This window comes from Mirounga angustirostris, unplaced genomic scaffold (genome assembly GCF_029215605.1).
Source record: "Mirounga angustirostris isolate CCGP_5_RB_7025 unplaced genomic scaffold, mMirAng1.0.hap1 SCAF_2, whole genome shotgun sequence".
Lineage (NCBI taxonomy): Eukaryota > Metazoa > Chordata > Mammalia > Carnivora > Phocidae > Mirounga > Mirounga angustirostris.
Window position 1 is genome coordinate 107,779,741 of NW_026991710.1, and position 24,849 is coordinate 107,804,589.

Sequence of the window (24,849 nt, forward strand, 5' to 3'; positions counted from 1 at the left end):
TTTTCAGACTAGCTTCTTTCACTTAATAATACACATTTTAGTTTCCCCCATGTCTTCTCATAGCTTGATAGCTCATTTCTTTTTAGTGCTGAATAATACTCCATTGTCTGGATGTACCAGTTTATTTGTCCATTTGCCTAACCAAAGGACATTTTGGTTGCTTCCAAGTTTTGGCAACTGTGAACAAAGCTGCTATAAACATCCTGAATGTTCAGGTTTTTGTGTGGATATGTTTTCAACTCTTTTGGGTAAATACAGAAGAGTGCAATTGTTGGACCATATAGTAAGAGTATATTTAGTTTTGTAAGAAACCATCACACTGCCTTCAAAAGTGGCTATACCATTTTGCATTTCCACCAGCAATGAATGAATTGAGAATTCCTGTTGCTCCACATCTTTCCCAGAGTTGGGTGGTGTCAGTGTTCTGAATTTTGGCCATTGTAATAGGTGTATCTAGTACATATTTGGTGTAATGAGTAGCAGCTCATTATTGTTTTAGTTTGCACTTTCCTGGTGAAATATGATGTGTAGCATCTTTTCATAATCTTATATGCCATCTGCATATCTCCTTTGATGGGGTGTCTGTTAAGATCTTTGGTCCACTTTTTTTTTTTTTTATTATGTTCAGTTAGCCACTGATTCATTAGTTGCATATAACACCCAGTGCTCATCACAACATGTGCCCACTTCTTATTTTTTTTTTTTTAAAGATTTTATTTATTTGACACAGACAGAGAGAGAGACAGGGAGAGAGGGAATACAGCAGGGGAGTGGGAGTGGGAGAAGCAGGTTCCCTGCCAAGCAGGGAGCCCGATGTGGGGCTCGATTCCAGGACCCTGGGACCATGACCTGAGCCGAAGGCAGATGCTTAACAACTGAGCCACCCAGGTGCCCCACATGCCCACTTTTTAATTGAGTTGTTTTCTTATTGTTAAGTTTTAAGAGTTCTTCATATATTTTGGATAATAGTCCTTTATCTGCTATGCCTTTTGCAAATATTTTCTCCCTGTCTGTGGTTTGAATTTTCATTCTCTTGACAGGGTCTTTCACAGAGAAATTTTTCATTTTAATTCAGTCCAACTTATCAATTGTTTCATGGGTCATGCCTTTGATGTTATACCCCCAAATTCACTGCCAAACCCAAGATCATCCAGATTTTCTTCTATTTATCTTCTATGAATTTTATAGTTTTGTGTTTTACATTTAGGTCTGTGACCATTTTGAATTAATTTTTGTGGAGGGTGTAAGGTCTTTGTCTATATTCATTCTTTTACATGTGAATGTCTAATTGTCCTAGCACCATTTGCTAAAAAGATTGTCTTTGAATCATTGTATTGCCTTTGCATCTTTGTCAATGATCAGCTGACTGCATTTATGTGGGACTATATTTTATCCCATTCCAGATTCTGTATTTTATTCCATTTGTCTATTTTTTCACCAATATCATGCTAGCTTATTATAGCTTTATAGTAATTCTTGAAATCTGGTAGTGTCAGTCCTCTGATTTTGTTCTTCTCCTTTAATACTGTGTTGGCTATTTTTGGGTCTTTTGTCTCTCCAGATAAGTTTTATTTATTTAAAAATTATTATTTTTTGAATTTTTATTTAAATTCTAATTAGTAACATACAGTGCAATATTGGTTTCAGGAGTAGAATTCAGTGATTCATCACTTATATTCAACACCTAGTGCTCAACATAACAAGCGCCTTCCTTAATACCCAACACCCATTTAGCCCAACCTTTATCCACCTCCCTCCACTGGCCCTCAGTTTGTTCTCTATTGTTTTTTTTTTTTCTTCAAGATTTTATTTGAGAAAGAGAGAGAGTGCGCATGTGCACATGAGCGGGGGAGGGGGAGGCAGAGGGAGAAGCAGACTCCCTGCTGAGTAGGGAGCTGAGCAGGGAGCCCGACCTGGGACTCAATATCAGGACCTTGGGATCATGACCTGAGCCGAAGGCAGACGCTTAACCAACTAAGCCACCCGGGTGCCCTGTTCTCTATTGTTAAGAGTCTCTTATGGTTTGTTTTCCTCTCTCTGTCTTTTTCTCCCCTTGTCATATGTTCATTTGTTTCATTTCCTAAATTCCACATATGAGTGAGATCATATGGTATTTTTCTCTGATTGACTTATTTTGCTTAGTATAATACACTCTAGCTTCATCCACATTGTTGCAAATGGCAAGATTTCATTCTTTTTGATGGCTGAGTAATATTCCCATATATATAACACCTCTTCTTTATCCATTCATCAGTCAATGGACATTTGAGCTCTCTCCATAGTTTGGCTATTATTGATAATGCTGCTATAAACATTGAGGTGTATGTACCCCTTCATATCTGTATTTTTTTATCCCTTGGGTAAATACCTAGTAGTGTAACTGCTGGATCATAGTGTAGTTCTATTTTTAACGTTCTGAGGAACCTCCACACTTTTCCACAGCAGCTGCACCAGTTTGCATTCCCACCAACAATGCAAGAGTGTTCTCCTTTCTCTGCATCCTCACCAACACTTGTTGTTTCTTGTGCTATTAATTTTAGCCATTCTGACAGGTGTGAGGTGGTATCTCATTGTGTTTTGATTTGTATTTCCCTGATAATGAGTGATGCTGAGCATCTTTTCATGTGTCTGTTGGCCATCTGGATGTCTTCTTTGGAAAAGTGTCTATTCATGTCTTCTGCCCATTTCTTAACTGGATTATTTGTTTTTTGGGTGTTGAGTTTGATAAGTTCTTTATAGATTTTGGATACTAACTGTTTTCTCCAGATAAACTTTAGAATCAGTTTGTCAATATCCACAAAATAACTTGCTGGGATTTTGACTGGGATTGTACTCAATCTATAGGTCAGACTGGGAAGAACTGACATTTTGACTTTGAGTCTTCCTATCCATGAACATGGGCTATCTCTTCATTTATTTACTTATTCTTTGATATCTTCCATCAGAGTTTTCCTCAAATTTGTTAGATATATAACTTAGTAATTTTTTTATGTACTAAGGTAAATGGCACAATGTTTTTAATTTAAAATTCCATTTGTTCATTGCTGGTATATGGGAAAACACTTGACTTTTGTATATTATCCCTGTATCCTGCAACCTTGTATGCTGTAATTGTTTTTTTGCTCCACAGTTTTTTTGTTCTTTTTTTTGGTTTGTTTTCTACATAGACAATCATGTCATCTGCAAACAAATTTCTTTCTTCCCAATCTGTACAACGTTTATTTCCTTTTTTAGTCAAATTGCATTAGAGTACTTCCAGCTTGATGTTGTAAAGCAGTGGTGAGAGGGCACATGATTGCCTTGTTCCTGATCTTACTGGGAAAGCTTTTGGGTTTCACAGCTGTAGGCTTTTTGTAGATATTCTTTATCAAGTTGAGGAAGTTCCCCTCTGTTTCTAGTTACTGGGAGTTTTTATCATGAATGGGGGTTGGATTTTGTCAAATGCTTTTTCTGCAGCTATTGATATGATTCCCATATGATTTTTAATGTAGATATTAATAACCAGGTTGGATCACACTTCTGAATCTGGTGAATGACATATAAAGAAAGGTACATGATAAATACACTATGCATCTCTCTCCACACAATCCACCATTTCACTGATAAAATGAGGACTGAAAGAGTATTGGGTTAACCTCAAATAAAGTTAAAATAAGACAGAAAAGTTGAAACCTTTATAGAGAAATATATTAATTCTATTAAAAATTCACTGTAATGCTAAAGCAAACATTTAAAATTACTATTATTAAAAAGCTTTCATGGACATTTGCTATTAATCACCACCAATACTCCTACCTTTTGGGAAAGATATGACCAAATGATACTAAATATTTTTTCAAGTACTCATGGAGTATTTTCAAAATCATATCCTATATAGTCTACCATAAGGAAAATCATAACAAATATTAAGAATCAATATCATATAGGGCGCCTGGGTGGCTCAGTTGGTTAAGCGACTGCCTTCAGCTCAGGTCATGATCCTGGAGTCCCAGTATCGAGTCCCGCATGGGGCTCCCTGCTCGGCAGGGAGTCTGCTTCTCCCTCTGACCCTCCTCCCTTTCATGCTCTCTGTCTCTCATTCTCTCTCTCTCAAATAAATAAATAAAATCTTAAAAAAAAAAAAAAAGAATCAATATCATATAGATTATAATCTGTGCCATCTATTTAACTGGATTAGAAAACAATAAAAAGATATCTAAATACCTACGGATGTGGAGATTCAAAATTAAAAAAAAAATTTTTTTTTTAAATTCACTGACCCAAAAAAGATCATAAGGAACTTTTCATTTAAATTGTATAAAATTAATAACCAATCTTCTTACTCATTTGTTGTAATCAAATTCTGCTAGTTGGCAGAATTAAAACTTTGAGTATTTTTTTTTTTGCTTTTTAATTTTTTTAAATTTTATTATGTTAGTCACCATACAGTATGTCATTACTTTTTGATGTAGTGTTCCATGATTCACTGTTTGCATATAACACCCAGTGCTCCATCCTTAACACCCATCACTGGGCTAACCCATCCCCCCACCCCATCCCCTCTAAAGCCCTCAGTTTGTTTCTCGGAGTCCATAGTCTCTCATGGCTCCCCTTCTGACTTCCTCCCCTTCAATTCTCCCTTCCTTCTCCTAATGTCCTCCATTCCTTATGTTCCACAAATAAGTGAAACCATATGATAAATGACTTTCTCTGCTTGACTTATTTCACTTAGCATAATTTCTTCCAGTCCCATCCATGTTGATGAGAAAGTTGGGTATTCATCCTTGCTGATGGCTAATATTCCATTGTATATATGGACCACATCTTCTTTATCCAGTCATCGTCTCAAGGATCGGAAGAATAAAAACTGTTAAAATGTCTATGCTGCCCAGAGCAATCTATACCTTCAACGCCATCCCTATCAAAATTCCAATGGCATTTTTTAAAGTGCTGGAACAAACAATCCTAAAATTTGTATGGAATCAGAAAAGACCCTGAATAGCCAAGGAAATGTTGGAAAAGAAAAACAAAGCTGGGAGCATCACGTTGCCTGATTTCAAGCTGTATTACAAAGCTGTGATCACCAAGACAGCATGGTACTGGCACAAAAACAGACACATAGACCAACAGAACAGAATAGAGAACCCAGATATGGACCCTCAACTCTATGGTCAAATAATCTTCGACAAAGCAGGAAAAAAAAATGCAATGGAAAAAAGTCTCTTCAATAAGCAGTGCTGGGAAAATTGGACAGCTATATAGAGAAGAATGAAACTCAACCATTCTCTCACATCATACACAAAGATAAACTCAAAATGGATGAAAGACCTCAATGTGAGACAGGAATCCATCAAAATCCAGTAGCCTCTTCGACATCAGCCACAGCAACTTCTTTCAAGACACGTCCCCAAAGGCAAGCGAAACAAAAGCGAAAATGAACTTTTGGGACTTAAGATAAAAAGCTTCTGTACAGCAAAGGAAACAGTCAACAAACCAAAGAGGCAACCCATGGAATGAGAGAAGATTTTTGCAAATAACACTACAGACAAAGGGCTGATATCCAAGATCTATAAAGAACTTCTTAAACTCAACACCCAAAAAACCTTGAGTATTTTTTTTTTTAAAGATTTTATCTATTCATTTGAGACACAGAGATACAGAGAGAGAGAGAGAGAGAGCACGAGCAGGGGGAGAGGCAGAGGGAGAAGCAGGATCCCCGCTGAGCCAGGAACCAGACATGGAGCTCAATCCCAGGACCCTGGAATCATGACCTGAACCGAAGGCAGATGCTTAACCATCTGAGCCACCCAGGCGCCCCAACCTTGAGTATTCTTAAAAGAAACTGTACCCTGTAGGAGAAAGTAAAAGCTGTGCTGCTTTCCAAAGGGAGATATGTGGCTAGACCGGCTCTGGTCTTTTCTTAAACCTATCAAAAAATCTGCACACTAACCTAAAACACAAGTTTTTCTCCTTCCTACAAGCATAACTTAGTTTTGGGTTAGCTAAAGTATGCTTAACTTCTCTCCTTGACTTCAGTACTTAAGAATATAAATCAATAGCCAATGTCAGGTTATTATGTCTCAAACCATAGTCTGAGTTTTTGAGTTACCTGAGAAAATCTGCTCTTTAAAGTGTCTTCCTTCAGGCATATTTCTCAATGCCTAATATTTAAAACACTTTTCAATTAATCAGCACAGTTTTCCCCATGGAATCAGTATGACATCAGATAATATTTAATATCTTTGGAAAAATCCACTTAGCTATGGATTACAATTGTTTTACTATAAATCATAAGAAACACCTTTTGTAATAAACTGAAATAAAAATTTTTGCTCTAAAGTGAGTTTATATAACTCTGGTTGTGGTTGTTAAGAGTTATTATTTTAAAAATTGCTGCAGATCTTATCCAATACACATTCCTTTGGGGAAAGAGAAAGAAATAGTGTTCTTGTCCTTTCAGAGTTTACAAGCCATTAAATGATGCTGGACTGGGGTAGGACCTTCTTTTTCTAAGCTGTGAATCTGTTGATAGCTAAATCAGTCCACGTAAGAGAACAAGCAAAATAGGAAGGTGATAGAAGAGGAAGCAAAACTGAAAAACAACAAATAATTAAACATGACTAATTGGCCACATGGCATCCCACTAATTTTACTTAATATTCCTCCATCCTTAAAACAGATGACATTAAACAAACAATAAGTAACAATTTCTTATTCTATTACTCTCAGGATCTATACACAAAGACAAAGGTCTCATCATGTACATTACAGAGTTTGTAGAATGTGGAACATGTGCTCCTTCTTTCAGAGTTGTTTAAATACCAGTCAGTAAATATTTATTAAAGAACATGCTGTGAAAACACTGTGCTAGGCAATGGGGAAAATAAAAGGAGGCTTAAGACTCTTCTACTTTGAGGTATTTACAATCTAATTGGAAAGGTAAGATTTTCAAGAAGAAAGAGGAAGGGAGAAGGTAGGAGGGAGACAGGAGACAGAGAGAACTAACATAATGTAACATATTTATTACAAAACATTATTCATTGCTAAGTTTTGTAGTCAAGATTAAAAGCAATATAGAGATTCAGAAAATTAGAGTTTGTGAAGTTGAAAATATCTTCCCAATCTCTGAAAATTCTTGTACTTTTATTCCACCGTAAACAAGGCTATTAAATTCCATTTCATCAAATCTTGTTGTTAAATTTATATTTAATTTCACCTCTAGACACACAAGTTCTCTTTTCCTTTCTCCTCTTTGCTTATTTATATTTCAGTACTCATTTCTTTTGGGAAGCTTGTCTTTCTTCTTTCCCACTGTCATATATACGTTCTCTTTCTCCCTCATCTCCCAGATGAACCTGGCATATGGTAGCAGTTGCAGATGGGTGCTTCAATAGCACCCTGTGTGTTCTTTGTCAAAAAAAGTAATTGTAGTAAAATCTGATAAATGCCATCGATCTTTCTTGCTAGACCATAAGTTCCAAGATTGCAGGTAACATGTTTATTTTGATTTTTACTCTGCTCCGAGCATCTAGCATAATTCCTGGCTTAATAAGTATCTTCTGAATGAACAAGAATGCCCATTACAAGATACATTAAAATGCATCCTGGCCTTTAAAATAATCAATATTCAGAAGAAAATATCAATATAGTCTTCTAACATACCATTTGAAGGGCTGAAAGTTCTTCTTTTAGTCGAGAAATCTGTATATTATACTGTTTCCTTGTGCTTGTAACCTGTAAATTAAGACATTTATAAATTGTTTAGGTTTTCAAAAATTGATTAATACCCAATAAAAATATTTAGGATAATAATTTTGATAAAAAATAAAATTGTAACTCTTAGGTCATAAAAAACAAGCACTTTTTCATGTGTCTGTTGGCCATTTGGATGTCTTCTTTGGAAAAATGTCTGTTCATGTATTCTGCCATTTCTTGATTGGATTATTTGTTCTTTGGGTGTTGAGTTTGATAAATTCTTTATAGATTTTGGATACTAGCCCTTTATCTGGTATGTCATTTGCAAATATCTCTTCCCATTCTGTTGGTTGTCTTTTGGTTTTGTTGACTGTTTCTTTTGCTGTGCAAAAGCTTTTTATCCTGATGAAGTCCCAATAGTTCATTTTTGCCCTTGCTTCCCTTGCCTTTGGCGATGTTTCTAGGAAGAAGTTGCTGCGGCTGAGGTTGAAGAGGTGGCTGCCTGTGTTCTCCTCTAGGATTTTGATGGACACATCCAAATGGCCAACAGACATATGAAAAAGTGCTCAATATCGCTCGGCATAGAGAAATCCAAATAAAAACCTCAATGAGATACCATCTCACACCAGTCAGAATGGCTAAAATTAACAAGTCAGGAAACGACAGATGTTGGCGAGGATGTGGAGAAAGGGGAACCCTCCTACACTGTTAGTGGGAATGCAAGCTGGTGCAGCCACTCTGAAAAACAGTATGGAGGTTCCTCAAAAAGTTGAAACTAGAGCTACCCTGTGACCCAGCAATTGCACTACTGGGTATTTACCCCAAAGATACAAATGTAGTGATCTGAAGGGGTACAGCACCCCAATGTTTATAGCAGCGATGTCCACAATAGCCAAACTATGGAAAGAGCCAAGATGTCCATCAACAGATGAATGGATAAAGAAGAGGTGGTATATATATACAATGGAATATTATGCAGCCATCAAAAAAATCTTGCTGTTTGCACTGACGTGGATAGAACTAGAGGGTATTATGCTAAGCAAAGTAAGTCAATCAGAGAAAGACATGTATCATATGATCTCACTGATATGAGGAATTCTTAATCTCAGGAAACAAACTGAGGGTTGCTGGAGTGGTGGGGGGTGGGAGGGATGGGGTAGCTGGGTGACAGACATTGGGGAGGGTATGTGCTATGGTGAGCACTGTCAATTGTGTAAGACTGATGAATCACAGACCTGTACCTCTGAAACAAATGGGGGGGTGGGGGGATGGGTTAGCCTGGTGATGGGTATTAAAGAGGGCACGTACTGAATGGAGCACTGGGTGTCATATGCAAACAATGAATCATGGAACACTACATCAAAAACTAATGATGTAATGTATGGTGATTAACATAATAAAATTAAATTAAAAAAAATAAGCACATGGTATATTAAAGAGTCAAGACTTTACCATGATAGTGGAGGGAGAGTGAATTTCTATTAAAGTTTACCATATTAGGAGTGAAAACTGGGAATATTTCAAAATATTTACTAATCTCTTCAAAGATAATAACTAAAGCCATTACAGGTTAACATAAATAACATTTTTTATGAAAAATAAGTACATTTTCCAAAACTGAAAATTTTTTAGAAGAATGGTATTTTACATTTTTGCAAATTTCCTTAATGTCTGGCTCAACAGAAGACAGCCAGATTCTCATATCTACTTCTATGTTCAATCTGTTGTATTGTTGCATATCATCTGCCTCTGGAAAACACCACTGTACACTCATGAGAGAATGAGTATGAAAAAAGCAAAGAGTAAACTCTAGGTACGAAAGTTAGGTTTGACCTTGCAGACTCTCTGAACAACACTTTTTGAGAACTCCTGCCATAGAGCAAGTCAAGAGAAAACTGAATTACACACTAAAAATGTAACTAATAACTTTAAAGGCACTTTTGTTTTATAAACAGAAGAATATTTTTATATTGCACATATTTCAGTACTAAGTAAATCACTTTGTGAGGAAAACTCTTATTTGAATTAACATTTAAATTACTTTAAAAACAGTATGATTTATGTATACAGAATATTTTGAAGAATTAGTTACATCTCATCGGGATGGCTCCTATGACATAAATTTTTCTAATAACTACTCATGCTTTTTAAAAAGACCACGAGGAATACTGATACTGATGCTATGTCATCAGTAAACATGTATGATCCAAAGAGTTTTGGAATTTTCTAGGATCTTATAAAATAGATTATTTCCAAAACATGAGGTAAGCCTTTTTTTTTTTTAAAAGATTTTATTTATTTATTTGACAGAAAGAGACACAGCAAGAGAGGGAACACAAGCAGGGGGAGTGAAAGAGGGAGAAGCAGGCTTCCCGCTGAGCAGGGAGCCCGATGCGGGGCTCGATCCCAGGACCCTGGGATCCTGACCTAAGCCGAAGGCAGACGCTTAACGACTGAGCCACCCAGGCGCCCCGAGGTAAGCCTTCTTTAGAACATTTATAACACTGACATATTTTATTAAACTGACATATTTTATTTGGTTAATTAATACGAGTTACCTTTCTGAAGACATGAAAAACATATGTGGGTCCCTCTGAGCCTTATTTAGATTTTAATTTGGTGCAAACTTTGCCTATGAAAAATTATACGAAGGATCAATCCATCCTATTTATGGATCAGTGATAATCACAGTTAGCATTTACTGAGGTCTGATGTGTGAGGAACCGTTTAGAGTGCTTATTTAAGTGTTATTATCTCATTAATTCTCACCAAGAATCTGATCAAGTAGTTACTATCCACATTATAGATGAGGAAGATTAAGGCACAGAGAAATAAAGTCATGGTTTTCAGAATATAAAAATTTTAGTTCCTTTGAGTGCAGTCATGTCTGTCTGTCTCTCACACAAAAAATGTTTTTAGTATCTAGAAATGATGCAGCTAGTATGAGGGTTTATGACCACAGCAGTAAATATATTTTGAAATATTTTTACAGTAATGCTGATAAATTCACTGAATTAACCTATTCATACTTACTAAAAAGACTGTGTAGGACTACTGAAACTGATGGTATATCATCAATAAAATCCTATACTGCAAAGGTCACAGAAAATATTTTAAGGTTAGTATCTGATAAAACACAATGTAAATCTTGTTACGTGAGCAAATACACATATTTGAGAGGCAGTTTAATGTGGTTGGGGTTCAGAAGTCTGTATGGGAACTAAAGTCACCTCTCTTACCCTAACCTCACTTTCTTTATGTAAACATTTTTTTTGATAATTTATGGATAGTAAGGGTACTTATAAACCAAATAGTAAGGTAAGCTACCAAGAGACAGAAATAGAAAAGACCAATAATGGTGCAAATATTGCCTAACTGGATGAATATAATTTTGATCACAAATTTTAAGCCATGATTTAAAATCAAAATGAAAATAAAATGTTATTTTCACAAATTAAGTTTTACTTGTTTGAAAGAGATCTGAGAAAAAGCTATATCTGTTTTAAAGAAATAAGCTATGGTCATATTTTGTTCGGTTTTACAGCCAGAACATGAATATGTGATGATTCATTATATTTGTTAATAAAAAGATACTTCTAAAGTCATTAGACATAAGTAATCCCCAATTCAACAGATTAATTCTACATATTTGGAGGACATGTCAAATTATGATAAGTGGGGCAATTATCACCAATACGGCTGAAAATTTTTAAACAAAAACATTAAAAAATATATTTTAAAAATATAAATGGATATAAGGATATACTACATGCTCTATAAGATATTATATATAGTTTATTTATATATAGTTAATGAAAATAATACCTACTCTTTGAAATTCCACATACTGTAGAATTATAATATGTAGAAAGAAAGGTTCCTCATTATTCTATCTTCTAGGCTTAGCACTATTTGAAGGTTGATGTATATATCTCCAGAATTTTTTGTTTCACAGATAACTATACCACATCATTAATAATTCACAATTAAATGAAAATTCAGAGGACAAATGCTAAAAATAGTGTTTACCTCTAGGTAGTGGAATTGTAAGTGATTTGTAAGTTATTTGTTTTTTGGGTATTGAGTTTGATATGTTTTTATGTTTTGGATACTAGCCCTTTATCTGATACGTCATTTGCAAATATCTTCTCCCACTCCATAGGTTTCCTTTTAGTTTTGTTGATTGTTTCCTTTTGATTGTGCAAAAGCTTTTTATCCTGGTGAAGTCCCAATAGTTCATTTTTGCTTTTCTTTCCCTAGCTTTTGGAGACATGTCTACTAAGAAGTTGCTGCAGCTGAGGTCAAAGGTTGCTGCCTGTGTTCTCTAGGATTTTGATGGATTCCTGTCTCACATTTAGGTCTTATTCCATTTTGAGTTTATTTTTTGTGCATGGTGTAAGAAAGTGGTCCAGTTTCATTCTTCTGCATGTGGCTGTCTAGTTTTCCCAACACCATTTGTTGAAGAGACTGTCTTTTTTCCATTGGACATTCTTTCCCGCTTTGTCAAAGATGAGTTGACCATAGAGTTGAGGGTCCATTTCTGGGCTCTCTATTCTGTTCCATTGATCTATGTGTCTGTTTTGTGCCAGTACCATACTGTCTTGATGATTACAGCTTTGTAATACAGCTTGAAGTCTGGAACTGTGACACCTCCAGCTTTGATTTTCTTTTTCAACATTATCTTGGCTATTAGGGATCTTTTCTAGTTCCATACAAATTTTAGGATTGTTCTAGCTCTGAAAAATGCTGGTGGTATTTTTTTTTTTTAAGATTTTATTTATTTGTCAGAGAAGCACAAGTAGGGGGAGCGGCAGGCAGAGGGAGAAGCAGGCTCCCTGCCAAGCAAGGAGCCCGATGCAGGACTTGATCCCAGGACCCTGAGATCATGACCTGAGCTGAAGGCAAACACTTAACCGACTGAGGCACCCAGGCGTCCCAATGCTGATGGTATTTTGATAGGGATTGCATTCAACATGTAGACTGCTTTGGGTAGCATACACATTTTAATAATATTTTTTCTTCCAATCCATGAGCATGGAATGTTTTTCCATTTCTTTGTGTCTTCCTCAATTTATTTCATAAGTGTTACGCAGTTTTCAGAGTACAGATCCTTTATCTCTTTGGTTAGGTTTATTCCTAGGTATTTTATGGTTTTTGGTGCAATTGTAAATGGGATCGATTACTTGATTTCTTTCTTCTGCTTCATTGTTAGTGTACAGAAATGAAATTGACTTCTTTGCATTGATCTTATATTTCATGACTTTGCTGAATTCCTGTATCAGTTCTAGCAATTTTTTGGTGGACTCTTTTAGGTTTTCTACATAGAGAATCATGTAATCTGCAAGGAAAGAGAATTTGACTTCTTTGCTGATTCGGATGCTTTTTATTTCTTTTTTGTTGTCTGACTGCTGAGGCTAGGACTTCCAGTACTATGCTGAACAACAGTGGTGAGAATAGACTTCCCTCTCATGTTCCTGACCTTAGGGGAAAAGCTCTCAGGTTTTCCCTGTTAAGGACGATATTTGCTGTGTGTCTTTCATACATGGCTTTTATCATATTGAGGTATGCTCCTTCTATCCCTACATGGCAGAGAGTTTTTATCAAGAAAGGATGCTGTATTTTGTTAAATGCTTTTTCTACATCTATTGAGAGGATCATATGGTTCTTGTTCTTTCCTTTATTAATGTGGTGTATCATACTGATTGATTTGTGGATGTTGAACCACCCCTACAGCCCATGAATAAATCCCACTTGGTCATGGTGAATAATCTTTTCAACGTACTGTAGGATCCTATTAGCTAGTATCTTGGTGGGAATTTTTGCATCCATGTTCATCAGGGATATTGGTATGTAATTCTCCTTTTTGGTAGGGTCTCTGGTTTTGGAATCAAGGTAATGTTGGCCTCATAGAAAGAGTTTGGAAGTTTTCTTTCCATTTCTATTTTTTGGAACAGTTTCAGTAGGATAGGTAGTAATTCTTCTTTAAATGTTTGGTAGCATTCCCCTTGGAAGCCATCCAGCTCTGGACTCTTGCTTGTTGGGAGATTTCTGATTACTGCTTCAATTTCTTTGCTGGTTATGGGTCTGTTCAGGTTTTCTATTTCTTCCTGTTTCAGTTTTGGTAGTTTACATGTTTCTAGGAATGTATCCATTTCTTCCACATTGCCTAATTTGTTGGCATTTAATTGCTCATAATATTTTCTTATAATTGTTTGTATTTCTTCAGTGTTGGTTGTGATCTCTCCTCTTTCATTCATGATTTTATTTATTTAGGTCTTTTTCTCTTTTCTTTTTGATAAGTCTGGCTAGGGGGTTATCAATCTTATTAATTCTTTCAAAGAACCCGCTCCTAGTTTTGTTGATCTGTTCTACTGTTTTTTTTTTTTTTTAATTTCTATATAATTGATTTCTGCTCTAATCTTTATTATTTCTCTTCTCCTGCTTGGTTTAGGCTTTATTTGCTGTTCTTTCCAGCTCCTTTAGGTACAAGGTTAGGTTGTATATTTGAGACTTATCCTGTTTCTTGAGGAAGGCCTGTATTGTTATATACTTTCCTCTCAGGAACGCCTTAGGAGCACCTGCATCCCAAAGCTTTTGGACTGTTGTGTTTTCATTTTCATTTGCTTCCATGTATTTAATTGTTCTTTGATTTCCTGACTGACCCATTCATTCTTTAGTAGGATGTTCTTTAGCCTCCATGTATTTGTGGTCCTTCCAATTTTTTCTTGTGGTTGACTTCAAGTTTTATAGCATTGTGGTCTGAAAATATGCATGGTATGATCTCAGTCTTTTTGTACCGGTTGAGACCTGATATGTGGCCAAGTATGTGATCTTTTCTGGAGAATGTTCCATGTGTACTCAAGAAGAATGTGTATTCTGCTGCTTTAGGATGAAATGCTTTGAATGTATCTGTTAAGTTCATCTGGTCCAGTGTGTCATTCAGAGTCCTTTCCTTGATATTTAGATGATCTGTCCATTGCTGTAAGTGGGGTGTTAAAGTCCCCTATTATTATTGTATTATTATCAATGAGTTTCTTTAATTTGGTTATTAATTGGTTTATATATTTGGCTGCTCCCAAGTTAGGGGCATAAATATTTACAATTGTTAGATATTCTTGTTGGATAGATGCTTTTATTATGATACAGTGTCCTCCTTCATCTCTTATTACAGTCTTTGGTTTAAAATCTAGTTTATCTGATATAAGGATGGCTACTCCAGCTTTCTTTTGATGTCCATTAGCATGATAAATGGTTCTCTACCCCTTCACTTTCAATCTGGAAGTGTCTGGATCTAAAATGAGTCTCTTGTAAGCAGCATATGGATGGGTCTTGTTTTTTAATCCATTCTGATACCCTATGTCTTTTGATTACAGCACTTAGTCCATTTACTTTCAAAGTAATTATTGAAAGATACGAATTTAGTGCCATTGTATTACTTGTAAAGTTGCTGTTCCTATAGATTGTCTCTGTTCCTTTCTGGTCTTTGTTACTTTTGGGCTTTCTCACTGCTCAAAGGATCCCTCTTAATATTTCTTGCAGGGCTGGTTTAGTGTTAATAAATTCCTTCAGTTTTTGTTTGTCCTGGAAACTATCTTTCCCTCTATCCTGAATGACAGACCTGCTCGATAAAGTATTCTTGGCTGCATTATTTTCTCATTTAGCATGCTGAATATATCATGCCAGTCCTTTCTGGCCTGCCAGGTCTCTGTGGACACGTCTGCTGCCAGCCTTATGTGTCTACCCTTGTAGGTTAAGGACCTCTTGTCCTGAACTGCTTTCAGGATTTTCTCTTTATCTTTGAAATTTGCAAGCTTCACTATAATATGTCGAGCCTGTGACTTTTATTTATTTATTTATTTTTTTTTTTAATTTTTTATTTTTATTCTTATGTTAATCCCCATACATTACATCATTAGTTGTAGACGAAGTGTTCCATGATTCATTGTTTGTGCATAACACCCAGTGCTCCATGCAGAATGTGCCCTCCTCAATACCCACCACCAGGCTAACCCAGTTCTCTGCGCCTTCTGGACTTGAATATCTGTTTCTGTCCCCAGATTAGAGGTGTTCTCAGCTGTAATTTGTTCATATAAGCCTTCTGCCCCTTTCTCCTACTCCTCATCTTATGGGACCCCTATAATATGGAGATCCATATATATGTATATATACACACACATATATATATAGATATATATATATGGATATATATCTCAGGGATCTTGAGAGGATGCTGTTACCCCTGGAATTCTGCCCTGCTTCACCACCTGAGCACCTTTAGGCTAGGGACATCCCCCACTGCAGCAAACTTCTAAAAGTTCTGATTTTGCACTCCTCTGCTTATAATACTTTGCAGTATCCTTAAGCAGGTTCCCTCCCTCCTCCATATTCTCAGCTATATAACCCTGGATTCAAGTCTCTGTACCTCCTACCTTCCAAACAGTGGTGGCTTTTCTACTTGTAGACTTGCAGCTTTTCTCTTCTCAGATCTCCAGTTGATTTCTTAGATATTCAGAATGATTTGATAACTACCTAGCTGTATTCAAGGGATGAGATGACTGAGGGTCCCCCTACTCCTCCTCTGAGAGAAGGAATTTTAAGCAGCTTCACTCCCAGGGCAGAGCCTGTCACGGGGATTGATCTCACAACCCTGAGATAATGACTTGAGCTAAAATCAAGAGTCTGATGTTTAACCAACTGAGCCACCCAGGTGCCCCAACATGAATGTATTTTAGGATTAGGAAATCAATTACAGGGTTTCTCATATCATGAATACTTTGATAAAACATTTTTATCACTAAAAGTCACAAAATTTATTAAAGATTTTAAAGATATGCCATCAAAAATATTTCAAACTACAACCAAAGATAACAGTATTCTTAACCCTAAAAACAGGACAAGGATTTCTAGAGAAATGGTATACAAATTGATGATTTAAAAAAAACCCAGGTTTTTGTTTGGATTCTGCTTCAAATTAGAAATTTTATCTTAGGAAATCACCTAATTTCAGCCTGTGACAAAGTAACAGATTTCTAAGGAACATTTTTGCATTAAGAAACATCATACAGAGAATTTATAGTAATGAAAAATCTACCAGTTAGTTGCTTGGGAGGAAAGCAAGCACATTAGCTTTACTTTTTTAACTGATGAAACTGTTTAAAACAAGTTTACTTCAGTCTGTCTAGGAGAGAAATAATACTGCCCACAGAAAAAATACAGGTAAGAAAAGAATTAATACCTTTATTTTATCCAGTAATGGAGTATACAGTGTATCCAACTATCTTATAGGAGCTCATTTTAAAGGAAGGGATTATTAGTTTTCAATCCTTTATGTTAACCATTTCATAGATAGTCTTTATGAATATATAGGAAAGCATTTTAATGTAAATATTACAGTAAAAATGAAAACAGTAGTTTTGCAAATTCATGTCTCTGGCACAAATATCAAATAAAATTATAACCAAGGTTTCTTGGAGAAGTGGCTGATTCTATAGCTGAGGTTGGGAAAGTACAAGATGAGAGAGGAACATAGTTTATGCAAAAAAGCTACAGAGACAATATAAGAAAAAAAATTATGGTAATGGATTATAACAAAAAAATAAAGACCACTGAAACCATCATGATATTAAAAAAGAAGGGAAAACTCTTCTTTACTGAAAAATGACAGCTAATAAATGTATAAAAATGATAGAATATAATCATTTGTAATCACTCCTTATAATATTTATCTCAGGCAAGGATTATCAATGGATGCTAAGACCACTGGATGAAGTTTTTGGTAGAAAGTATACCTGTACTGTCTTCGAGTATTTCCTCCAATTATTTATAAAGTATACAAATGGAAAGTTCTGGTCTTACCACCTTAACCATGTGGTCAAGCTTAGCTTCAACCAATGCACAAGCTTATATTTTAGCTTCCTGATGTGATCAAGTGGGAGATACACATATCACTCTGCCAGAAATGACCTAAATCTAATCAAGAAGAAATGGTCACATGAATCTACATGTGGAATATTCTGGATTGTACAAAGGATTCTTTGCAGACACAGAGGAAGGCTGAGGACTAGGTTAAATTGAGGGAGACTACACAGACATATCAGTCAAATGCAATGATACATAAATTTGGATTGGATCCTGGATTTAAAAAACCAAAAAGCTAACAAGGATATTTTAGGGAAATTTGAGTGTACATTAAAATAATGATTTTTTTTTTTTAAGGTATGGTAATAGTGGTGTGGTTGTATAGTAAAATGTCCTCAGGGGAAAAACATGCCAAAATATTTAGGAGTGAAGTGTCATAATGCCTGCAGTCAATGTCCAAATGTTTGGCAAAAGAGTGTGTGTATGTATAGAAAGAGATGGAATGGATGTGGTAAGGCATTAAGAATTATCTGGCTAAGGGGAAAAGAAGTGTTCACTGTACAGCTTTTAACCTTTTTATGGGTTTGAAAATTTCTAAAAACAAAACAATACAAAATTAATGGGAAACAATTTCTCACAGTGAGTGAGAAGAGACCTCTAGAATCAACAGACTTGTATTTACATCTAGTTTTGCTACTTCCTAGAGGGAGAACCCTAAAGCAAGTTACTTGTTTCAGTTTTTTTAATCTTTAAAATGGGTTTTTTTTTTTCCTCCACAATTCACTTTACACTTTCAAACTTTACCACAACACTTATGAATTGATTCATATCCATACAGAAGAAAAGGCAAATAGATGTTATGTCTTGTCTTTTTATATGAAAGTAAACTTACATTTCCCAGTTTTAATTTGCATAAGCCTCACAATTCAAACCAAGAAACAATTCATTAGTTTAACACAAAAATATCAGATTTAGTCTTGATAACAGAATTGAAAATAACAACACATTCACATATTGTACAAGTGCCAGCATGATATGATCAAAACAATGCTGGGCTCAGCACAGCAGGAGAAGGTATGAGTCTAAATTCTGGCTTTAACTGGGTGGCTCAGTCAGTTAAGTGTCTGCCTTCGGCTCAGGTCAGAGTCCCGGGATCGAGCCCCGGATTGGGCTCCCTGCTCAGTGGGGAGTCTGCTTCTCCCTCTCCCTCTGCCCCTCCCCCTGCTCCTTCTCTCTCTCTCTCCCTCACTCTCTCTCAAATAAATAAATAAAATCTTAAAAAAAAATAAATTCTGGCTTTAATTCATATATAACTGAGTGAGTCAACAACCTCTCATGGTTTCAGTTTCTTTACCAATAAAAAAAAGAGGTCAAACCAGATTTCTCCAGTCCTACGCTCCTCTAAGATTCTGCAAGCAAACAGTAGGTTTTCTTCTCTTACTTCTTATGCATTCTATTTTCTTTTTGAGGCTTCTTTTTAATTTTACACTTCAGGTGTATTAATCTTCACGATATTCTTAGCCTAAACCCCTCTCCTCCTCTCTAACTTCCTCTGTCCCCACCTCAGCCCCACTCTAGCTCAAATGGTAGGGGTATCCTGAGATGACTTTTATTTGAAATTTAGCACAATTGGTTTAGTTAGCTGATAGTTAATTAGCTAGGTCCATTAGACAAAAGCTTAGGTAGTATTTATTCTTGGGTTGTGAAATTCTGTAAACTTTTAAAGTTTAAAGACTCCTTACTTCCTTCCTGGTTCTTATGGCAGCATCTTGCATAAGCCGAGAGACTGTTTCTTTCATTTTCTCTATATTTTCTTCTTTTTGCTTCTCTTCAAGTAGAGCCTTCAGAAAAATAATCACATAATCATTTCATGTTATTATAAATCACATCATTATTAATAAAGATAACACAGTAAGTGATTAAAAACCTCTCCACTGATCACTTTGTTGAAAGCAAACATCTTATTCTAAACTTCTGGGACAGTATCGTGGTTTTAAATATCATTTATATGCTGACAACTTCCAAATTTACATCTCTAGACCAAATATCTTTATGAACAGGTTGTTAATACACAACTAATAAATTACTGAACACTACATCTGGAACTAATGATGTACTACACTATATGTTGGCTAATTGAATTTAAATAAAAAATTAAAAAAACCAAAAATATCTTTCTGAGCCTGAAACTGCTCCAATTTTAGGTCTGATTGAATCTCTTTTTTTATCATTACATAATAAATGGCCTTGTGTTCTGATCCCACTACCTTCCAAAGATACCATACACATTCCCATCTGTATTTTTTAAATTGTTTAACAAATTTCTTCCTGCTTAAATAGGTAAGCTAGTGAGAATTAACAGCTATTTTTTATTTAAATAGAATTAATAGGGTGTTATATTAATTTCAGGTGTACAATATAATGATTCAGCAGTTTTTTTTTTAAATTCTTTTTTATTTCTTTATTTTTAAGTAGGCTCCATGCCCAATGTGGGGCTTGAAGTCATGACCCTGAGATCAAGAGTTGCATGCTCTACGACTGAGCCATCCAGGCACCCATGATTCAATAGTTCTATACATTACTCAGTGCTCATCATAAGTGTACTCTTTTTTATTTTTTTAAAGATTTTTATTTATTTATTTGACAGAGATGGAGAGAGACACAGCGAGAGGGAACACAAGCAGGGGGAGTGGGAGAGGGAGAAGCAGGCTTCCCGCAGAGCAAGGAGCCTGATGCGGGACTTGATCCCAGGACTCTGGGCTCATTACCTGAGCTGAATGCAGACGCTTAACTGACTGACCCACCCAGGTGTCCCGATAAGTGTACTCTTAATCCCCTTCACCTATTTCACCCATCTCCCCACTCACCTGCCCTCCCTCAACCACCAGTTTGTTCTCCATATTTAAGAGTCTGTCTCTTTTTGTTCATTTGTTTTGTTTCTTAAATTCCACATGAGTAAAATCATATGGTATTTGTCTTTCTCTGACTTATTTCACTTAGTATTAGACCCTCTAGGTCCAACCATGTCGTTACAAATGGCAAGATTTCATTCTTTCTATGACGGAGTAATGTTCCATTGTATATATACACCACATCTTTATCCATTCATATATGGATGGGAACTGGGTTGCTTCCATATCCTGGCTATTGTAAATTATACAGTAACAGCTGTTTTGATGTAACAACTTTGTGGGAGAGTGGGACAATGAAGAAATAGGGAAACATCATAAAAGAACAATAGTAGGCTGTGTTTCATGTCTGTTTGTATGATCACTGGAGAGAATCCTTGACTTTCTGGAACAAGCAACTAAAGGTGGGACTTCTGTAACAATTAAACAGTGGGTCAGGAGGGAGCTTAATACTGTAGCCATAAATGGGCTCTTTAAGGGTCTGTTGACTTCGGACCTGAGTAGATTTAAGGGATAGGCAATGAATATCATTACTTCTCTGTCCATTGTGCTTTACACAAAATGTTCATCTTTAGTGACCTGATATTAACAATGCTCATATGACTAGGCTTCAGAGGGGAAAGATAAACAATTTTGTCTTGCTCTGAACTGTTTTAGTTAACTTAGAGTTTAGAGCAATTTCCAAGTATATTATGTCTATGTTGTGCCTTTCAACCATTCTAAGAGACAGTATTCAAATCACAGATGAAATTATTAGCTGAAAGGCATGACAAGCACCTTTGCATTCTCACAGTTTACATTTGAATATTATTTCCTTCTTATTTATTAGCTTCTTAATATGTGACTTATATAGCTTGTTTCATTTTTAACAGCCCTCTTGAAAAACCCTCTACTATGTAAAAAAGGAAACATAAATAAAGCAAAGTATTTCCTTTGTATTCCCCATATTTCCCAGTAATTATGCTTATGTTAGGTATTTAATAAATGTTGGTTAAATGAAGTAATGATTTAATGATCTCTAAATAAAGGAGGCAAGAACATTAAAAACAAATCTATCCACTTGGTGACCTCTATGAACTATATACCATTTATATGGAAGTGATAAAAGAAAAAAACTATAATATGTGATAGCATAGGAATCACAATTGTTAGAGGGTTAAAAAAAGAACAGTGACATGAAGGTTCTAGTTAGTAAATTTTTACAGCTAAATTTAATTCCTGTCAATTAAGCTTCTGCTCTATTAGAGTAATTATGTAGGTGATGAAGGGGAAATAAAGATGAGTAAAATTAATCTGATTCAACTGAATAAAATACAGGGTATACTGCATTAAAGTGCTATAGCAGATTTTTTAAAGTATGAGACTATAGAGGATGAGTATTATTTACATCAGGATTGGAGACATAAGATCTGATATGAAAGCTTTGGGAAAAGGTTTGACATTTTATCGTATTTTGTTTTATTTTATTGTTTTTTTAGTTATCTCTACACCCAACGTGGGGCTTAAACTCATGACCTAGAGATCAAGAGTCGCATGCTCTTCCAACTGAGTCATCCAGGTGCCCCCATTTTATCATGTTTTATGATTAAGTCTTACCATGAAGAATATGTCTGTTAATGGAGAGTATAGCAGTTTCATTTTCATGTGTTCATTCTGTAATTATTGACTCCCTTATTAGGTCATATATATTATTTGTAAACATGTTTACTAGTTTTCTTACCTGATTTTTTTGAAGGTTAGCTTCTTCTAAGAGCTGCATGCTATTTCTGGCTCTTACAATAGCTTCATATTTTTCACTTTCTAATTCATTGCACTTTGCTTGTAACTCTCTGGTCTGTTTTTCCAAATGTGTTTTTTGTGCTCTTAATTGGGTGGCTTCTTGGATTGCTACACAGAGTCTAAAAGTAAATAATTACATTGCAAAAGTCAAATATTTTTAAAGGGAAGAAGGGAAATAGTAGATTTACTGAGCATCTATAATAGAACAAACACTATTCCGGTTACTTTCACGTGTATTTTCTCATTTGATCTGCACCGAAGTTTTATAAAGTAGGTTTCATTATTTCCATTGTAAAGAACAAGAGACCCAAAGAGGTGAAGCATTTGATTAAGGCCATATGGCTAATGAGCTGTGGGGCTGAGACTGAGCCTAGATATTCTGACTCTAATTATGTTACACTTTCTACAGTATCACAGCATATTATATAGTTACATGACAATGTTTTAAAGCAATTCCTTAAAGAATGAGTTATTCTTTCTATTTATATGGTCTTTTAAAATTTTTCCTTTTTTGCTTGGCATCCTTTACCCACTCTCTACCCCGGTAACCCATGTTGATTTACTAATGTGTATCGTTGAATATTTTTCTCCATGTTCATAAAACCGTATACACATATATACACAAGTAATACACAGATATACAAAGTATATACACATTGGTCCATAGGTTTTTAAACATAATTTGTGTTATAAAAATGCAAATTATAATATACACCCTTCTCTGCACTTGCTTTTCTCATTCTGTATCTTAGAGAAATCCCCTCAAGCAATACATCCAAAAGCTCTTTCTTTTCCTAGTCTGATGGATGGAACTTCATCTCACTGTTAATTTGTATTTCCCTGATTACTGGAGGGTTTAAGCATATTTTTAGTTTGTTAGCCATGTGAACTGTCCATTTTGAATTTCCTCTTCATATCCTCTGTCAGTTTTTTTCTGATTTGGGTTATTTGCTTGTTCTTTTATATGAACTCTTTGAATGTTAAGATATAAACCTTCAAGCTGTTCTGTATGCTACAAATATTTTTCCCCAAATCTACTTTTTTTGTTGCTGCCTACTGACTCTATTTAGGAATTCTTTACTACACTAAAACGTTCACTTTAATAACAGCTAAATTTGATTTTTTTTTCAGCTTGTAGGATTTCATTTTTTATAAAGACTATTTCCCTCTTCCATAGATTGTTAATGTAATTTCCTAGATTTCCTCAAAAGACTGCTATGCCTTTAATATTTTTACTGGTAAATCTTAAGTGCCTCTGGCGTTTACTTCTCTCTTTTTTTTTTTTTAAGATTTTTATTTATTTGAGGGCGCCTGGGTGGCTCAGTTGGTTGGGCGACTGCCTTCGGCTCAGGTCATGATCCTGGAGTCCTGGGATCGAGTCCCACATCGGGCTCCCTGCTGAGCAGGGAGTCTGCTTCTCCCCCTGAGCCTCCCCACTCTCATGCTCTCTCTATCTCATTCTTTCTCTCAAATAAATAAATAAAATCTTTAAAAAAAAAAGATTTTTATTTATTTGAGAGAGAGACAGAGATAGCGAGAGAGAGAGAATAAGCAGGGAGGAGAGGGAGAAGCAGATTCCCACTGAGCAGGGAGCCCAATGTGGGACTTGATCCCAGGACCCTGGGATCATGACCTGAGCCGAAGGCAGACACTTAACCGACTGAGCCACCCAGGCACCCCTGGAGTTTACTTCTGAATGTGTTATAAGAGAGAAGTCCAATTTAACTTCCAGATTGATGGTCAGTTGTAGGAATACCATTAGTAACTGATAAATTGAAATAATCCCCTTAACATACTTAAAATATGCAAATATAATGATTTACTTATGGATTATCATGTTTCATCGATCTGTCTATTCTATACCCAAATCAGATCAATATGGCTTTATAATAGGTTCTGATACATTCTGGTAAGACAACTCTTCTCTTACATTTCATACTTTTCTTTGTTATTTTCAGGCGTTTCTTTTTTCTAAGTGATGGCAGGAAAAGCATTCTCTATCCTCTTCCCACGCCTGCTACCCACACCAAAGAACCGGGAGGAAACTTCCCTGCTATAGCACACCTCAGACTCTCCCAGTTTTGGGAAATAAGAGAACTCAGCCTACCTTTTAGATCTCTATCTTTAAACATTTTTGTTGTTGCTGTTTGGTATATCTGCTTCATTTTGAATGGAGTTAAGGTCTACTACCATTTTAGTCAGGGTTCTTAGTTGCCAGTAGTAGAAGCCAACTCTAACTTAAGCAGAAAAAGGGTTTATTAAAAAGGATATTGGTAAGTTCACAGACTTACTGGGAGAGCTGGAAAATCAAGTTTAAATCTTTGTAGCAAGGGACATGCTCAAAACTTCACCACAGAATTAGCTGATTCTCTCATGAAGAGCTATACTCTGGGGAATTCCAGATTCAGATGGCCCAAAATAATGACCATAACTATTTTTATCAAAACCACCCTTTCATCAAATTCCCTAGCTTTTGCATCACATATTTAGCTATCCTATTATTTGCTGTACTTAGGTATATTAATGTATCTTTTTCAAAATGGTGTCATTTTTCAATACATAAGGTCCCTCTTTATTCTGTTTACTGCTTTTTACCATGAAACCAGACCTTGTGTAATATTAAGACTGT

At 35.6% G+C, this 24,849-nt stretch overlaps 1 protein-coding gene across 9 annotated transcripts in view; it reads right to left on the reverse strand.

Moving 5' to 3' along the window:
- Positions 1-24,849, reverse strand: part of SCLT1 (sodium channel and clathrin linker 1) — a 201,918-nt gene that overhangs the window by 79,942 nt on the left and 97,127 nt on the right. For 6 of the 9 annotated variants that reach the window (XM_045880459.2, XM_064585065.1, XM_054508754.1 and 3 more), the window contains 3 exons: positions 22,162-22,339; positions 19,275-19,373; positions 7,642-7,713 (listed from right to left, as the gene is read on the reverse strand). In XM_045880459.2, coding sequence (XP_045736415.1) covers positions 7,642-7,713; positions 19,275-19,373; positions 22,162-22,339 — 349 coding nt within the window. The remainder of the gene's footprint in view (positions 1-7,641; positions 7,714-19,274; positions 19,374-22,161; positions 22,340-24,849) is intronic. The other 3 variants (XM_064585064.1, XM_045880461.2, XM_054508753.1) reach the window with 2 other exon arrangements.